The following is an 18,987-nucleotide window of genomic DNA, read 5'->3' as shown; positions in this document are numbered from 1 at the left end:
CAACTACTGAAGCCTGTGCACGTAGAGCCCGTGCTCCGCAACAAGAGAAGCCTCCGCAATGAGAAGCCCGCGCATCGCAACGAAGAGTAACCCCTGCTTTCTGCAACTAGAGAAAGCCCGCGTGCAGCAACAAAGACCCAACGCAGCCAAAAAAAAAAAAAAACCCTTGCCTGAAAGCCATCAGAGAGTTTGGGTCTTCTGAGCATGAGCTGCCCGGTTCTCCTTGCTTGGGACCTTCAAATAAACCCTTATTTTGCTGCAAACACCCTCTGGCAGAGTCTGGCTTTTTGTGCCACAGGCACACGAGCCCTTGCTGGGTTAACAGTGTAGACTGTGAGCCCTCTGAAGACTGGGAACTTCACATGGTTCACTGCTGTATTCACCCCAGCACTTAACAGTGAGTGGCATATCATGGATACCTTATTAGCACATGTTGACTAAAGCAAGCATGGAGGTGCAGCTTTAACAGAAACCTACCTGAAGAAATGGCAGCTAATCTTAATGCCATCTTGACTTACTAGTTCACATTTATCTAAAGTATTCATATTACTTTACAAATCACCAAATAATATAAGGCTAGGTATGGAGCCACATGCAGATGACCGCTATATCTGTGGAAGGGACAGTGATGATGATTCCATGAGTGATCAACAGCAGGTGGCATCCCCATCACTACTCCATGCTTCATAAAGTACTATGCATTACATGTATCAACACTATGCTTCCCGAGTTACCTATTTTAAAAAGAAATGGTAACAAGAGTATAAGAAACACAAAGGAGAAACAGACCTCTCCAACCTTCAGCTCTTAGGAAATAAAACACTTAGCATAGTGTATTGGGTACAAATAGGTATTCAGTAAATGTCTGTGGTACATACGAAGGAAAATTGGTATTTTGATTGATCACACTAATTCCTAGAAAGTTTTCCCTTCTAAAAACTACCAATTGGCATATCCAAAAAATGGAATATTCTGCATTAAAATGCTAGTAAAGGGACTTCCGGGGCGGTCCAGTGGTTAAGAATCTGCCTTCCAATGCAGGGGACACGGGTTCGATCCCTGGTCAGGGAACTAAGATCTCACATGCCACAGGGCAACTAAGGCCACACGCCACAACTACTGAGCTCACGTGCCACAACTAGACAGAAGCCCGCGCACCGCAACTAAGACCCAACGCAGACAAAAATAAAGAAATATTTTTGAAAAATAAAGAAATATTTTTGAAAAATAAGCATGATTATAATTTCAAAAATAATAGTAAGATAGTAGAGTCAAATGTACAGCCCCAGAAAGTGACAGACATGCCTAGAATCCAGAGACTCATGCTGACTGCAGCCTGCTTGGCTCTGCTAGCCCCACGAGCTACCAGAGCTCTCTCTCAGCTATGCTTGCGTATTATTATTATTATTATATGATGATGATGATGATGCCTGGAATACAGCATACTGGGACAGTGATTACGGATGGGGAAAGGTATTCTATTCAAGAGGCTGCCTTAACTTAGGCCTGGTCATGAGGTCCCCTTCTCCTGCAAGAACGAGAACCAAGAGGGAGATGCATTAAGCATTTCATATCTGTCCCTTCACCCCATCACAGAATGTTCCAATATGCAAGTGTATAATTGCTTGCATTTTATAATTAACACCACTCAAAGAACATGTCAGGCCATGACTGATGTTTTTTACCTCACTAAGTCTAAAGCTTACCAGAGAAAAGACCATCAAAAGAAGTAATTACAATCATAATTTTCCAGTTGAAGATTAAACACACACATTTGCCTCTTATACCTTCCAAAATCCTCTCAAATGTAAATGTTATTAAAGTTTTATTAAATTTGAGGCAAAAAAAAATTCAAAATCGATTAACAGGAGACGAAGCAGCAATAAAATCCTGCAAGTTAGAAGCAGGAAGACAGGAGACAATGTACACAGCAGACCCAAGAAACCTGAATCCTAATCCAGAAAGCAGAAAATCAACCTGTCTTGCACTATACCCTCCAAAGGCTCAAGAATCAGTGGTAGCAGGTACCAGCGGAAATAAGAGTGAAAATGAGATTTAAAAGCAGAAAGGGAAGTTGGAGACCCAGTTATTCATTCATTCATTCATTCATTCATTTATTTATGGCTGAGTTGGGTCTTTGTTGCTGCGTGCGAGCTTTCTCTAGTTGCAGCGAGCGGGAGCTACTCTTGGTTGCGGTGCGTGGGCTTCTCATTGCGGTGGTTTCTCTTGTTGCAGAGCACAGGCTCTAGGTGCGTAGGCTTCAGCAGTTGTGGCATGTGGGCTCAGTAGTTGTGGCTCACGGGCTTAGTTGCTGCGCGGCATGCGGGATCTTCCCGGACCAGGGCTCGAACCAGTGCCCCCTGCACTGGCAGGCGGATTCTTAACCACTGTGCCACCAGGGAAGCCCGGAGACCCAGTTAAACAAACACAGCTCCCGGAATCCCCATTAGAAGACTCTCTCTGGAGAGACTGAGGTGGAGAGATCTGGACTGGAGACACCAGAGCTTAGGAGAAAGAACAGCGTATCAGAAAAGAGTGATTAAGTGAGAGGTTTATGTATTAAACCTTGAGATATCCCAGTCTTCCTCCGCCAATCAGCTCCCAGAACAGTAACAGCCAGGCCTAGTCTCTGGGGAAACTGACCAGCCCAAGAAGAAAGATCTAAAAACACTGTCACTCAAAGAAACAGCCTAGTTAAATTAGAAGGCAAGAAGCCCCCACAAGAAGTTCCATCAAGCATACTGAGCTTCCAAACTGCTTTACTGATTGTGCACTCTTAACCAAGCAGGCAAAGATCACCACATACTTCTAACTAAAAGGTCATAAAAGACCAAAGCAAAGAGGATAAATGCAACACGGAGGAAAGAACTATGCAGGAAGGTGTAAACTTTAAAAAGAAAGAAAAAAACTTCCTGTAATCTCAGAGAAATAAGAGAAAAATAATTAAAACCATAAAACGAGGACAGTGTGCTACTAACATAGGGGGTAGGGACAAAGAGTTTTTGAAAATTAAAAATAACAGATTATTAAAATTTTATCGAAGAGTTAGAATATAAAATTGAGAATCTCTCATAGAAAGTAGAGAAAAACAGGTGAAAATATGAGAAGAGGTTAAAAAAAATTTTTAAGGGACTTCCCTGGTGGTCCAACGGTTAAGACTCCGTGCGCCCAATGTACAGAGCCTGGGTTCGATCTCTGGTGGGGGAACTAGATCCCACGTGCTGCAACTCAGACACAGTGCAGCCAAATAAATAAATAAATAAATATTTAAAAATTAAATAAATAATAAACAATTTTAAAGAATCAGTACAAAAGATCCAAGATCCAAGGAGAGAAGGAAAAAAAAATTAAAGCAGAGGAAAAAAAAATCAAACAAATACTTTTTAAAATTTCCCAGAACTAATGGACATGAGCTTCTAGACCAAAAGGACCCACTGAGTGCCTAGCACAACAGATGTAAACAGATCTACACCAAGGTACAACATAGTGAAATTTAACAACACTGCAGACATAAAGAAGCTCCTAAAGGCTTCCAGAGAAACAGAGAAAGTAGGCCACATTTAAAGAATCAGACATCACAACTGGCTTCAGTCTTCCTAATAGTGGAACCTAGAAGGCAATGGAACAAATGGCTTTCAAAATTCTAAAGGAAAATGTTTCCAACCCAGAAGTCGAAGTAAGGGTGAAGATCAAAAAAAAAAAAAAGTTTAACCCCTATGCATTCTTCCTCAGAAAGATACTGGAGTGTATGTTCCATGGATATGAGACAATAAACCAAGAAAAACAAAAAGATGTGAATCAAGGGAAAGGGCTTCAATTAAAGAAGTTGGAAAAGGAAATGCCTAGGATAACAACTAAACAGCAGACCTTGAGAACAGCCTTCTAGAACAAGTCAAAAAACCAGGAAAGAGCCACACACACACCCCCCAACAATGAAATCAATAAAATACCTGATGTGTTTGAACATATCAAAAAACTATTTAAAAAAAAACAAAACTAATAAGAGGGGCTTCCCTGGTGGCACAGTGGTTAAGAATCCACCTGCCAATGCAGGGGACACGGGTTCAAGCCCTGGTCCAGGAAGATCCCACATGCCACGGAGCAACTAAGCCCATGCACCACAACTACTGAGCCTGAGCTCTAGAGCCTGCAAGCCACAAGTACTGAGCCCACGAGCCACAACTACTGAAGCCCGCGCCACTAGAGCCCGTGCTCCGCAACAAGAGAAGCCACCTCAGTGAGAAGCCCGCGCACCGCGACGAAGAGTAGACCCTGCTCACCGCAACTAGAGAAAGCCCGCACACAGCAACGAAGACCCAGCACAGCCAATAAATAAATAAATAAATAAATAAAATCTAAAAACACAAAAAAACAAAAAAACCATTAAGATTATTAAGTGAGAGTCTGAGGATGAATTCATGTTATAAGCAATTTATGATATATACATAGAAAATTAGGCAAACAAAAAAATTTGTTGTTAGCTTTAGGGAAAATAAGGTACTGTCAGGCAAGGAAAAGTAACCACAGCATACAACATATTACTGTAAATACTGAATACTGATCTAACTACATTATGGATATAACTATACTAGAAAAATGGAGAGACAGGAAACGGGAGTATATGCAGTTGTGGGAGGGTGGTAAAAGAGAGCTAAATCCTTAAATCTCCTAGTGGTAAGTCAATTAAAAAATTTTTTAAAACCCTGAAAACTGAAAAATCAAGAAGTAACACCCTATAAATGTTTTTTACCTTCACAGATAACAGCGAAACAGCAAAAGAAAGAGCCAAGAAGCAGGCAAGTAAGCAGGAGACTGCTGTTTTGGGTAATAAGCCTGTAAGATCTATCTGACTCTAACCTATATGTAAGTATAACTATATGTAAGAGATGAAAAATAAATAAAAAGAAAAAAAGGGCTTCCCTGGTGGCGCAGTGGCTGAGAATCTGCCTGTGAATGCCGGGGACACGGGTTCGAGCCCTGGTCTGGGAAGATCCCACATGCCGCGGAGCAACTAAGCCCGTGAGCCACAACTACTGAGCCTGCGCGTCTGGAGCCTGTGCTCCGCAACCGGAGAGGCCGCGACAGTGAGAGGCCCGCGCACCGCCATGAAGAGTGGCCCCCACTTGCCGCAACTAGAGAAAGCCCTTGCACAGAAACGAAGACCCAACACAGCCAAAAATAAATAAATAAATAAAAATAAAGGAATTCCTTTAAAAAAAAAAAAAGAAAAAAAGATTAAAATGTGATTACAAAATGTGCCATGAAAGAGGAATCTCGTATTCATGGGAAACTAACCTAACTGGGGGAGAGGGGAGGTACTCAAACTCCCCTTAGGACAGACTACCTAAACTGAGGGGGGAGCTGGGAAGAAGGGAGCATTCCAGGTAGAGGAAGTAGAGCAACAGGAGACCTCCTGGCCAGAGAAGGTGAGTATTCCAGAAAGTGAAACAAGTTCCCCAGGGAAATAACAAATCATGAGAGTCCATCTTCACCCCTTCTCCCAAGTCCTGGTCTCCCCCATCTACCTCTTACCTATCCTTCAAGGCCAGGCTCAAGTTTCATCTCAGAAGCTTCCTAAGAAGTCTCTGGAAGTTGGTGATCTCTTCCATCTCAAGATAATGCCTTTTATCTACTATCTTATTCTCTGAATTAATATAATTAATATTGTATCAATACCATAATACATTCTCATGGATTGAAGTCACTCAACAGGTATTTAGTGAATACTTACTATATGCATCAAATTGTGCTGGGTACTAAACGTAAGGGAAAGAAGAAAAGGAAGGGAAGATGCGAAGGAACGAGGACAAACAAAGCAGCAGTCTACAGGCACTTGGTAAACTTTTAATTAGGAAGGCCCGTGGCACATCCTTTTGCATTCCATAATATTTAAACATGCAAGCTGGCACTTCATAAATGCCTTATTACGTAGATTACAAATGGCTCATAAGATGAAAAGTCCTTGATGAATGGAAGCTTGACATTTTGAAAACCAAGGTACAAATCTGGGGGGAAAAAAGTATACTTTATACATAAGACAAGCATAAAAGTAACATTTTCATAATAATAAACAGCACAGAGCGATTTTTAAAAATTCTTTTTTCTAAGATTCCTAGGTTCACAAGGAGAAAACTTGACAAAAATACAGAGAAGAAAATAAAAACCACCACAATCCCATCTTTCAGATATTCTTCCAGCCTTCTGGGGGAATACAAATCATAACCTTTTTCACTCACTACATAGTGGAATTTTCCTTCATCATTAAATATTCTTTTGTAATATCACTGTAGTATTTGAAAGTCAGTCTATATTTTTCTCACGGGGAAAAAAGTTCACTTCTTAGAAAACAACTACAGCATTAAGTAGGTACAGCTAAATAATAGTTAAAGCAACCTGCTAAGAGAAATACAAAATCAGTGTTAAAAGGTATACCCTGGAAATTGTTGAGATCCTTTCAAACACAATTACAGATTCTCACTTAAATATTTTCACTAAAATGTGAAGTCCTAAATATAAAATGGCATTTGGATTACCTTAAACCTAACTGATACAAAGAAAATAAGATATTTTAACCTTCCAAATAATGGTGAAGCTAATATAATAAGCTAATGATTACCTTTCATGCCCAGCATAATTTGCCTTTTCTCCCCCTCGACTCAGCTAGTCATTTTGGCCAGAGCTGAATGGTGACAAGATGGCTTACAACATCACATAACTGTGATCACCTCAATTAACTCTCTCACCTAAAATGAAATTGGACCAATGTGTTTAAGAGCATTAATGCTACTCACCCTCACATGCATGACTGAGAAGAACCGATTTTAAGTATGTACACTCTAAAATACTATAACATCTGAAAATGCAATTCTGCTTCACAAGGACAAGTGTTGAAAAGAATCTCCTATCAACAATCAATCATGTGTAAGATCCCCAAGGCTGCAGATAACCCTCAATTCATACTTCTTATGCTATTTCTATAAAAACATGAGCAGATTTTCCAATCTTCTGAAAATGCAACTACTAAAAGCAGTGAATAAGAATACTAGAAATCAAGAGCCAGTTTCTTTTAAAAAAAGCTAAAAAAACTTTTTAAATTGGTATTTTCTTCCTTTTAAAAGATTATTGATTTTATTGTGAACCTAAAATTGCTCTTAAAAAGTTTATTTGAAAACATTTTAATTATTGATTAACTTTCCTGATTTCTAAAAGCATCATTAACTTTTTTTAAAAAATTTATTTATTTATCTATTTTTGGCTGCGTTGGGTCTTCGTTGCCACGCGTGGGCTTTCTCTAGTTGCGGCGAGCGGGGCTACTCTTCGTCGCGGTGTGCGGGCTTCTCATTGTGGTGGCCTCTATTTGTTGTGGAGCACGGGCTCTAGGTGCGCGGTCTTCAGTAGTTCTGGCACGTGGGCTCAGTAGTTGTGGCACACGGGCTTAGTTGCTCCGTGGCATGTGGGATCTTTCTGGACCAGGGCTCGAACCCGTGTCCCCTGAATTGGCAGGCGGATTCTTAACCACTGCACCACCAGGGAAGTCCCGCATCACTAACATTTTGTCATGATATACCATGTTTGTTTGAAGCTGACCAGAAGGGAAAGACCTACAACAAACAGAATGTTTTAACTAGTGGGAAATTACAAAACAGTACTCTGTACTCACCAGTGACTCATTCTTTTAAAACATAATATTAAGGAGATTTTTCTATTTTTTTAAACCATGCATAATTTTTTAAAGATCTACTGGGCATATATATTTACTGGCATCATTTTCAAAAATAATTATTCACCATGAAAGAAATTTGCTAAATCATCAATAGAATGCCGTCTCTTTGGATCAAAGCCACCAACTTCTACAAACAAAAACAATCAATCATAAAGCTGGAAGGAGACAAAATGATCTAATCTAACTACTACTTCATTTTATGAAAGGAGAAAATAAAGCTAGAAAGAGATTGAAGTTCTAGCCCACAGTCATATGACAACTACTTACTTCATTGCAGAAGTCAGGCAATATATTACTGATTAGATGTTTTGATAAAGTCCTTTTTTGTTCTCCTGAATCAGTCTCTACTTAATGTCCAAACTGAGCCTTCCAGATACTAAAGTGTACATCACACCCTTCAAAAACTGCTTTTTAACACAAAGTTATATGAAAAGTTTGGACGTTATATCATAAAGCTCCTAAAATGAAAGCTTCAAAATACTAAGAACACTATATTCCTGACTACACAGTCCACAAAATCTCACCTAAATTTAACAAGGACAAAACAAATTTTTAAAATTTAATAACAAAGTAAACAGCAAAATAAGCACTGAGTTCCACAGAGAAAGAATTGGTGGTGGTTAAAAGGACCTGAGTTTTACCTGTAGTGCTTTCAATTTTTACGGGATTGTAGTCATTGTTAATCAAATCTTAATGTTTACGATGAATCTGGGCAATATATACTCTATGGGTATTATTTTATACTATTCCTGCAGTTTTTACTTTCAAATAAAAAAAATTTTTTAAGGAATTTTTAAAAAAGAAGCAAAATATGATCATTAGTGGAAAATTTGGAAAATAAGAATGAGAAATCACTCATTTTTCTTTAAAAGTACTGTTTGAAAAACAAAAACAAAAAACAAAAAGGATGCTATGCATTTGTCAAAACCTATATTTGTCTAAACCTACAAAACTTTATAGCACAAGGGGTGAACTTTAATGTATGTGAAATACAATAAAAAAAATTTAGGCTTCCCTGGTGGCGCAGTGGTTAAGAATCCACCTGCCAATGCAGGGGACATGGGTTTGAGCCCTGGTCCGGGAAGATCCCACATGCCGCGGAGCAACTAAGCCCATGCACCACAACTACTGAGCCTGCGCTCTGGAGCCCGTGAGCCACAACTACTGGGCCCGCGCACCTAGAGCCTGTGCTCCGCAACAAGAGAAGCCACTGCAATGAGAAGCCTGCACACTGCAACGAAGAGTAGCCCCCGCTCACCACAACTAGAGAAAGCCCGCGCACAGCAACGAAGACCCAATGCAGCCAAAAATAAATAATAAATTTTTAAAAAAAAGAAAAAGTTAGGTGGTTGGTGGTTCCCAGGATGGTATGCACAATGTGACAAAACAATCTAACTGTATTATAAATTTATGAAAACCTCATTAAAGAGGGTGAGAAGAAAAGGTGCTGACATAAGTACCTAAGTAACTTTGGAAATGAGTAGTCTTTATAAGACTAAAGGCAAAAGAAACTGTACATATGCCTTGTCCTCTAGTTGATAAAACTGTTTCCCACCTGATACTGCTACACATGTACATTAGGACTGAAGTTAAATTAAGTAAACGGATGGCGGATGGGAGGAGCCAGGTCTCTCATTGTTGGAGCAGAAGTTTAAAGATGAGAGGGGAGGAGGCTAGAGTGATCATGTAGTAATGGATCAGAGTCAGTTTAATACAGACAGACGGTTACTTATGAAATGTTTATGGATGTACACACACATGTATTTCTTTACTGTCAGCCTAGAAGGCCCAGAAGCAATGACGCACCAGCAGCAATGAGCACAGATCTTGGTTTCTAACATGACTCTCCAATAAAAGGAACCAGGGTTCCTTGGAGAAATGGCTGATTCTGGGATGGCACAGAAAATATACATGGTGAGCCTGGTGCCAAAAAGTAAGGAAGTGCTTTAAAAATCCACAAAGATGGAGCTCTGTCAAAGGGATACAAGTGCCAACTGAAAGAGATCCCAATGGCCAAAGCTGGAACAATTTGAGCAACAAAATAAAATAGTGTTGGCTTATAACCCAAAGAATAAAATTAATGAGTTCATACTAGTATCACTGAATAAATAAATTAATGGAGAAGAGACAAATGTCCCATGCAGAAAATTCCAAATAATTTATGTAGATACACTGCCCCCAAGGAGGTGGTGGAACTTAACTCCCCAAACCTTAAGTATAGCCTGTGCACAGCGACCACAGTGACTTCCTTCCAAACAGCACAGTACAAAAGGGGGGAAAGAGTCATTTTACATAGAGAGATCTGACAAACACTACTTCAGTCAGATGATCATGGTCAACATCAACAGTGGTAAGTCATGGGGACAGTATTCATTCTTGATATGACATGATGTAAAATGGCACTTTACCTCTGTGGTCTTCCTCCCTCCAACCCACAACCCCAGTCTAATCATGAGAAAAGCAACCAACAAATCCCAATTCAGGGGCATCCTGCAAATAACTAATACTCCTCAAAACTGTAAAGGTCATCAAAAACATGGAAAACTTGAGAAACTGTCACAGTCAAGAGGAGCCTACGGAGATACGATAACCAAATGTAATGTGCAACAGAAAAAACACATAGATAAAAACTGAAAATCTGAAAAAAGTATGGACTTTAGTTAATAATAACATATCAATACTGGTTCATTAATTGTCACAAATGTACCACACTAATATAAGATGTTAAAGGGGAAACTGGGTCTGGGGTATACAGAAACTGTACTATCTTCAATGTTTCTGAAAATCTAAAAATGTTACAGAAAGTAAAGTTTATTTTTAAATATTTAACACTTTTAACATTTTTTTCTTTAAAGGAAAGGAAGAAAGCCTGAAGAACGCACAGCAAACTTGAGAAGCAGTTACACCTCTGGGGAGAGACTAGAAGGGAAGTCAAGTTTTCCTTTACAAGTTACTGTTTGACTCCAGTATACAAAGAATGTATCTGTGTACTATTTTATCACAAGAAATGTTTAACATTTAATGCCACATTTAAACATTGAATGACAAATAAAATGAAATTGTTATTAAACAGAAACCACTCCCTAAACCTGTGTATGTCTATTCATAAATATCCAATCTCCAGAAAGACCTCCAAATCACATGCAAGCCTCTGATTTACTACTAACTGATATTATTGTAATACACAAATTTAAAAGAAAAACTGTCAAAGATTATACTAAATTTCTAGGTGAGAAGAAATATATAATACACGTGAAAGAAACTGCTTTAATCAGTAAGAAAATATTTCACTAGAAATGTTCTTAAATTGGATCAATATTTAGAGCTGGTAATTAGAACTTTTAATATAAATTGTGGTATTCAGAAAAAATGAGCCTAATTGTAACAGAAGGATGTGCAAAGTAATGTCTGATAACACTCGCTTCATTACTAAACTTGGTGAAAGCAACAACATACACTGTACTTCTATCTAGACAGCCACAAGAAGCAATTACAACTGGAATGTGTAAAAGTCAACAGATTCAATACATGATATTCACCAACTGCCTGGCATACTGGCAAAAATGACTTGAGAATAAAGATGAGATCACCAAGTTGATTCTCAGCAGTAATCTCTAATTAAAGTGTTAAAAGTTGCTTTAACTAAATGGGCATTATCCACTACTACAAGAATATGATTTCACTAAACGGTTGTACTTGTTCAAAGATAATGTAAGAATAAATGATTAAGAAACCAAAGTAACTATTTTAAAGCCCTAAGAACGAGTAAATCAGAGAATGTCACTTGAATTTCTTCAAATCTTTCTTTTTTTTTTTAATTAACAAAATACAAAATTACTCTCATGGTAGGATTTATTTTATAATCTAATTTAATGTGAGTAATGTAATGTAATTGGTGTCCAGGATAAAGTAATTTGAAGTTATATGCAGGCAAACCAGTGGGTGGCACCAGTTGAGATGATGCCAGGATTTCCTAGAGCACCTCATAGAGAGTGAGTCAAATACAACGGATAGCTGCAGATCTGCAGCTCCTTACACTCACAAATCCTGGTTCCATATTCATAACAAATTACAGAAGTGCTCTCATGACATATTTCCTCATATGATAATATCTGCTTAAAATATCACACCATTATCTTTTAGAGCTACACACAGAAATATTTATGGACGAAATGACATGATTTCTAGGATTTGCTCCAAAATAATGGTAGAGACTATAAATGAAAAAGATGAGCCATTTGTTTTGTTTGTTTTTTTATTTGGCTGTGTCGGTTCTTACTTGTGGCATGTGGGATCTCTGTTGTGGCATGCAAGATCTTTCGTTGAAGCACGCGGGCTTCTCTCTAGTTGTGTGTGGGCTTAGTTGCCCCGTGGCATGTGGGACCTTAGTTCCCCAACCAGGGATCGAACCTGCATCGCCTGCATTGGAAGGTGGATTCTTTTTTTTTTTTTTTTTAATGTCTTTACTGCAGTATAATTGCTTTACAATGTTGTGTTAGTTTCTGCTGTATAACAAAGTGAATCAGCTATATGCATACATGTATCTCCATATCCCCTTCCTCTTGCGTCTCCCTCCCACCCTACCTATCCCACCCCTCTAGGTGGACACAAAGCACCGAGCTGATCTCCCTGTGTCATGTGGCTGCTTCCCACTAGCTATCTATTCTACATTTGGTAGTGTATATATGTCCATGCCACTCTCTCACTTAGTCCCAGCTTACCCTTCCCCTTCCCCGTGTCCTCAAGTCCATTCTCTACGTCTGCGTCTTTATTCCTGTCCTGCCCCTAGGTTCTTTAGAACCCCCTTTTTTTTTTTTTAGATTCCATATATATGTGTTAGCATACGGTATTTGTTTTTCTCTTTCTGACTTACTTCACTCTGTATGACAGTCTCTAGGTCCATCCACCTCACTGCAAATAACTCAATTTCGTTTCTTTTTTTGGCTGAGTAATACTCCATTGTATATGTGGAAAGCAGATTCTTAACCACTGGACCACCAGGGAAGTCCCAAGATTAGCCATTTTTTGATAATTGTTGAAGCTGAGTGATGGGTACATAAGATTTATTACACTAAATTTTTGTATATGTTTGAAATTTTCATAGTAAAAAGTTGAAAATGCACATAAAGAAGATGTGAGATACACACACACAAACACACACACCATTATCTTCTTAATATATACATACAATGGAATATTACTCAGCCACAAAAAAGAATGAAATACTGCCATCTGCAGCAAGTGGGTGGACCTAGAGATTATGCTTAGTGAAATAAGTCAGAGAAAGACAAATACTGTATGATATCACTTATATGTGGAATCTAAAAAATAATACAAATGAATGTATGTGCAAAACAAACAGACTCACAGATATAAAAACAAACTTGTGGTTACCAAAGGGGAGAGGGAAGGAGGGAGGGGCAAACCAGGGGTATGAGATTAACAGATACAAGCTACTACATATAAAATAGATAAGCAACAAGAATATACACATAAAGGGAATTATACCCATTATCTTGTAATAACCTATAGTGGAATATAGTGCGAAAATACTGAATCACTATGTTGTACACCTGAAACTAACACAATATTGTAAATCGACTATACTTCAATTAAAAAAAAAAGAAATTATGCCTACAACTCAACAACAAAAAGCAAACAATTCAAAAATTTGAATTTTTGAATTTGCCCAATTCAAAAATTGGCAAAGGACTTGAATACACATTTTTCCAACAATATTCAAATGGCCAACCAGCACATAAAAAGATGCTCAATATCACTAATCATTAGGAAAATGCAAACCAAAACCATTATGAGATGCCACTTCACACCCATTAAGATAGCTTTATCAAAAACAAAACAGAAAATAACAAGTGTTGATGAGGATGTGACAAATTTGGAATCCCTATGCACTGCTGGTAGGAATATAAAATAGTGCATTGCTATGGAAAACAGTATGGCAGCTCCTCAAAAAATTAAAAATAGCAATACCATATGAACCAACAATTCTACAAATTGTTGGTTCATATGGTAAAACCTACAAATTATACAAATTCAACAATATATCCAAAAGGATTGAAAGCTGGGACTCTTTTGATACCTGTTCACCCATATTTACGGCAGCATTATTCACAATGGCCAAAAAGTAGATAAACAAAATATAGTATACACATACAATGGAATATTATTTAGCCTTAAAATGGAAGGAAATTCTGACACATGCCACAACATGGATGAACCTGGAGGACATTATGCTGAGTGAAATAAGCCAGTCAGAAGGAACAAATACTATATGATTCCACTTATATGAGGTACTTAGAGTAATCAAATTCATGGACAGAAAGCAGAATGTTGGCTGTCAGGGGCTTGGAAGGGGGAAATAGAGAGTTATTGTTTAAGGGGTATGGAATTTCTGGAAATGGATGGTGGTGAAGACTGCCCAACAATGTGAATGTACTTAATACAACTGAACTGGGACTTCTCTGGTAGCACAGTGGTTGGTTAAGAATCCGCCTGCCAATACAGGGGACACAGGTTCGATCCCTGGTCCGGGAAGATCTCACATGCCACGGAGCAACTAAGCCCGTGAGCCACAACTACTGAGCCTGCCTGCCACAACTACTGCAGCCCGCGGCCTAGAACCCATGCTCTGCAATGAGAAGCCACCGCAATGAGAAGCCCGCGCACTGCCACGAAGAGTAGCCCCCGCTCGTCGCAACTAAAGAAAGCCCGAGCGCAGTAACGAAGACCCAATGCAGCCAAAAAAAAAAAAAAAAAAAAAAAAACTACTTAACTAACTGTACACTTAAAAACAGTGTACAGTTAAAATGGTAAAACTTCATATATATTTTACCACAACTAAAAAAATTCTTCTAAGAAATAATTCTACCCATCTTCTCAGTATTTTTATAAAAGTTTTCTTTGATCATTGGCAATACAGGCCACAAATACACCAAATTACCTCAAAATCTTGACATGACATTCTAAGGGGCATTCCATGATATAATTATAATGTCTTCTGAAACTAAAAAAAATAAAAAAATAAAACCACATGGGCACCACTCAGTCCTTCCTCTAGGATCATGACATCATCTAACACTTGAACATGAAAAAGTTTGGCCTGCCGGAGATGAAATTCTTTCCCTCATCAAAACCTTCCTTCACAATCCTGAAAGAACTTACCCAAAACTGCTTTACAATGTCACCAGACTACAATACAAACTTATTAGTGATGTCCACAAGCGAGCAACTTCTTTAGCTGACAGGGAGTCAGATCTAAAAGTAAACATTCTGCAATCTTTTTTTTTTTTTTTTTTTTGGCTGCACTGGGTATTCGTTGCAGTGCACGGGCTTCTTCTAGTTGTGGCGAGTGGGGGCTACTCTTCGTTGCAGAGCGCAGGCTTCTCATCACAGTGGCTTCTCTTGTGGAACACGGGCTCTAGGTGCACGGGCTTCAGTAGTTGTGGCTCGTGGGCTCTAGAGCACAGGCTCAGTAGTTGTGGCGCCCGGGCTTAGTTGCTCTGCGGCATGTGGGATCTTCCCAGACCAGGGCTCAAACCCGTGTCCCCTGCACTGGCAGGCGGATTCTTAACCACTGCGCCACCAGGGAAGCCCTCTGCAGTCTATTTTTAACCCTATATGGCAGTGTCATCATTGCCTACTGTCAATGGATTTAAATCCAAATATCTCAAAACATTTCAGGAAGTATTTGGCAAAATGCATGATATAGCCAAAGATCTATTACAGTGAGGCAAAGAAGGCTTGGAATGGATGAACAGGGTAAACATCCTCAGAGAGATGAAAACACAACAGGTTTCCCAACACTGGGCCTACCTAGAGCTTCCTGAAACAGTGCTTCAGAATGTTTGGACACACAATCTCAGTTTCAAAATGCAAAAAGAGAAAAATAAATAAAGCGACAGGAAACCTATGAGACCAGCCTATCCGTATAGTCTGTGGTAATGCTAAGTTGTGCACATATTGCTCTACCAATCAAAATACCATAAAGGCAAAACCACTGTTTGCATTTATGAATGAATCATATAGTTTTCCATTACACTTACTTCACTAGAGGACCAGCTCAATTTGACTAACCAGACGAAACAGAAGTCAGAACGGCCCTTTGTGACAACCAAAGAGTATCATGCTCCCATCAAGTTGCCTGGACAATTCATCACATTCCATAATTCAAAAGCCTTTTAAATATGTATATTCTCTGACCAAGCATTTACACGCCTAGAAATTTATACTAAGGAAATAGTTGAAGATGTATATAAAAGAAACTTCAGTGACAGAAAAAAATTATAAACACCCTTAGAGACCAACAATAGCCAATTAATTAAATTATGGTTCGCCATACAACTGCATGCTTTGCAGACATTAAAATATGAACCCATTTTATTATATAGCTATATTGTGTGCCTTTGTACATATACGTGCACAATACATACACGTGCAAATTTGTGAATGCACATGTGTTTGAGAACATGTGGGCATGTACACATACATGTGCACATATGTACAAAGTGTGTGCAAGTATAATCAGGGGCCCATGGAACTGCACGTATGTAACAAAGATGTGCCTGTATATGTATGTATGGGTACATAAGAAAATACATATGCACATGTATATATCTGCTAATGCATATGCTTATATTTGGGCCATAAGCCTGTGTTTTAAGTAGGTGAGCATGTATTTATCCTTGTAATCACTACTTAGAAGCTGTGACCTTGAGCAAGTTACTGAGCTTCTAGGGAGTCTTGACTTGTCATCTATACAACACCAAACCCTGCCTCGAAGGGGTTTTGTGAGGATTAAGTGAAATAATGGATATAAAGCACTTAGTACCATGACTGGCACATAATAAATGCTCAATCAATATTAACTTTCCTTATCTGTACATGTACACTTATCTACACTCATGTATACTTACACAGCTATGAGTCCACAAGAATACACAAAATATTAACTTTGGTTATCTATATGTGATAGGTTTTTGGTGTGGGGTTTTGGCTTTTTTTTGGCTTTCATATTTTGCAATTTTTCTAGGAAGATTAGGTCTTTCATTCTTTTTTTTTTGAAGATTTCTTCAAAATAGTAAGTTTTAAAAAATAAAAAAGATGGCCTGTCCTTAACATACCTCTGTTCTGCATATTAAAAGCTATTAAACACTACGCTGAGAAATACGTAGTTTTGTTACTCCATCAAATTTTTTGTATTCTAGCGTTATGTCAGCATTACCTAATAGCTCAAGAAGATGGCAGTACAAAGAAAAGCCACAGCTTTTTGCTTCTTTGCCTTATCCAAGGCAGGATGAAAAGAATGAATTAAATCACACGATGGGGTACATGTGATTTGTGAACACCTTGGTGACAGTTAAGTGATACCTGTCAATCGTATTTTACTAAAGCAGCGAGGAACCCAGGGCCTTGCCCAAGGTCATACAAAAAAGCATGTACCCCAGGCTGTGAGAGATCTAAGGACTAGACTGCATTGCCACAATTTGGGCGTGCTTATGAAACCAAAAAGCTAAATTCTTAAAATCAGTCATATCAGGAGTCGGGCTGTAGGAGGGAGGAAATTACAACAGAGGGCTGACGACAGCAAAACAACCCAGTAATTGGCCCCACCCACCAGGGTTAATCTACATGTTTTAATCATACTGGTTTTCCTCACTTCTAAAATATAAAACTGTAGATCATCTATGATAGGACATTTAATTTCATAAAAGCACTATTGCCATTTGTATGCAAATTACAGTGAAAGCATCTGAAACAAAATGTAAGCAGTTACCTGCGGTTCCAATCAACATCAGTTACCACCTGGCTCAGTTCCCACAATTACGATGTCTTAGATTAAATACCTCTAAAAACCCTGCAAAATGTCTTCCCGAATTTCCGAGGGAAACCCGGCTACAGACAGGCGAGTAAAACAAGCAGCTCTTTTCCCTAGGGCCTCAACTTAGAAATCGTACCCGAGATAATAATCCAATCATCTCCTATACATTTTCTCCCCAGCTATGCTATTCAATCTCTTTAAACGTCATTTCCAATCTCTGAAAACACACACTCAGGCACACGCCCTGCAGCCTGCAACGTAGCTCGACATTTTAGGGACATCGCCAGTTAATCGCCTTTTCCAAATCTACTGCGAACTGCGGACTTGTTCCTCGTCTCATTCTGACTTTTGTCTTAAAACGCATGCGAGGGGGATGGGTTTCGACGAACAGACTAGGCTCTGAAACCCTGAGTAATCGCATCTCGCTGCGGAGAGCTGTCGGCAGCAGTAGGAGCGATTTTAATCTTTTCTCTCCACCCAGTTTCCTTTTCCATCTCACGCTTTTTTTTCTTTCTTTCCAGTGACATCAAATTCAAGGTGGAAAAAGGAAAACTGAATGCGCCCCGGTCGACGCCTCCGGAGGGTCGCGGGTTCCGAACCGGGGACCCGCCCGCCATGGGAAATGCGAGAAACACTGCGGGGCGGAGGTTTTTCCACCGCCCAAGTCCCGGCCCGGGTGGCGGAGGGACAGGCCCAGCTCGCGGCCGCCTCGAATTCGAGCCCGGGGCCCGCCCGGCCCGCCCAGGCCCAGCGCGGCCTGCCAAGCCGCGGCATCGAGTTGGCCACAGGCGGGGCCGGAGAGGAGGCCTGAAGAGGCCAGCGGGTAGGGCAGGGCCGGGGAGACACTGGGCGCTGCTTACCTGCTGGTACCGGCTGCCGCAGGCCGGCTCCACCGCCGCCAGCGCCGCCAACGCCAACGCCATGGCGCAGCCGGCCGCAGGGAAGGAGGGCGAGCGAGCGAGCTGAAGGTGCGCGGGCGCTGCGGCCTGGGGGCGCCGGGAGGCTGACGGAGACGCGCCTCGGGTGGGTCTCGGTGGCCGCCGCCGCTGCCAGGCCCGCCGCTCTTCTCGGGCTGTGAGCGCCGCGGCTACCGAGGTTCCGACGCGGGCCCTGGGGAGGAGGCGGGGACGACGACGACGACGACGCCGCGCCGCCGCCCCGCCCCCGACTCGCGCCGCCCAGCCCAGCCGGCCCGCCCTCGCCCCGCGGTGCCGCCACCCCGGGTGGGCTCCGCCCCTCCTCCCGCACCTCGAGGCTGGGGCTTCGGAGTCGGTTCAGCCCGAAACCCGGTTGCTCCCAGGTCACTGCAGAGAGGGCGACGCTGGTAATGGGCGCCTCATTCCAAGCACCGAGCTTCCCCTGCGTGTCACTTCTAACCCTCATCACAAACCCCAGACATGGGGGCCGCAGCCCCATTGTAGAGGTC

The 18,987-nt window shown here is 40.5% G+C and overlaps 1 protein-coding gene across 1 annotated transcript in view; it reads right to left on the bottom strand.

Moving 5' to 3' along the window:
- The window catches only part of NDFIP1 (Nedd4 family interacting protein 1), a 52,026-nt gene extending 33,336 nt beyond the window's left edge, over positions 1–18,690 (bottom strand). Inside the window, exon 1 of the mRNA XM_059917362.1 lies at positions 18,422–18,690. Coding sequence (XP_059773345.1) covers positions 18,422–18,484 — 63 coding nt within the window. The 5' untranslated portion in view covers positions 18,485–18,690. The remainder of the gene's footprint in view (positions 1–18,421) is intronic.
- Positions 18,691–18,987: the final 297 nt, after the last annotated feature.

Source organism: Balaenoptera ricei, chromosome 3, assembly GCF_028023285.1.
Source record: "Balaenoptera ricei isolate mBalRic1 chromosome 3, mBalRic1.hap2, whole genome shotgun sequence".
Classification (NCBI taxonomy): domain Eukaryota; kingdom Metazoa; phylum Chordata; class Mammalia; order Artiodactyla; family Balaenopteridae; genus Balaenoptera; species Balaenoptera ricei.
This window is presented reverse-complemented; position numbering and strand designations above follow the sequence as displayed.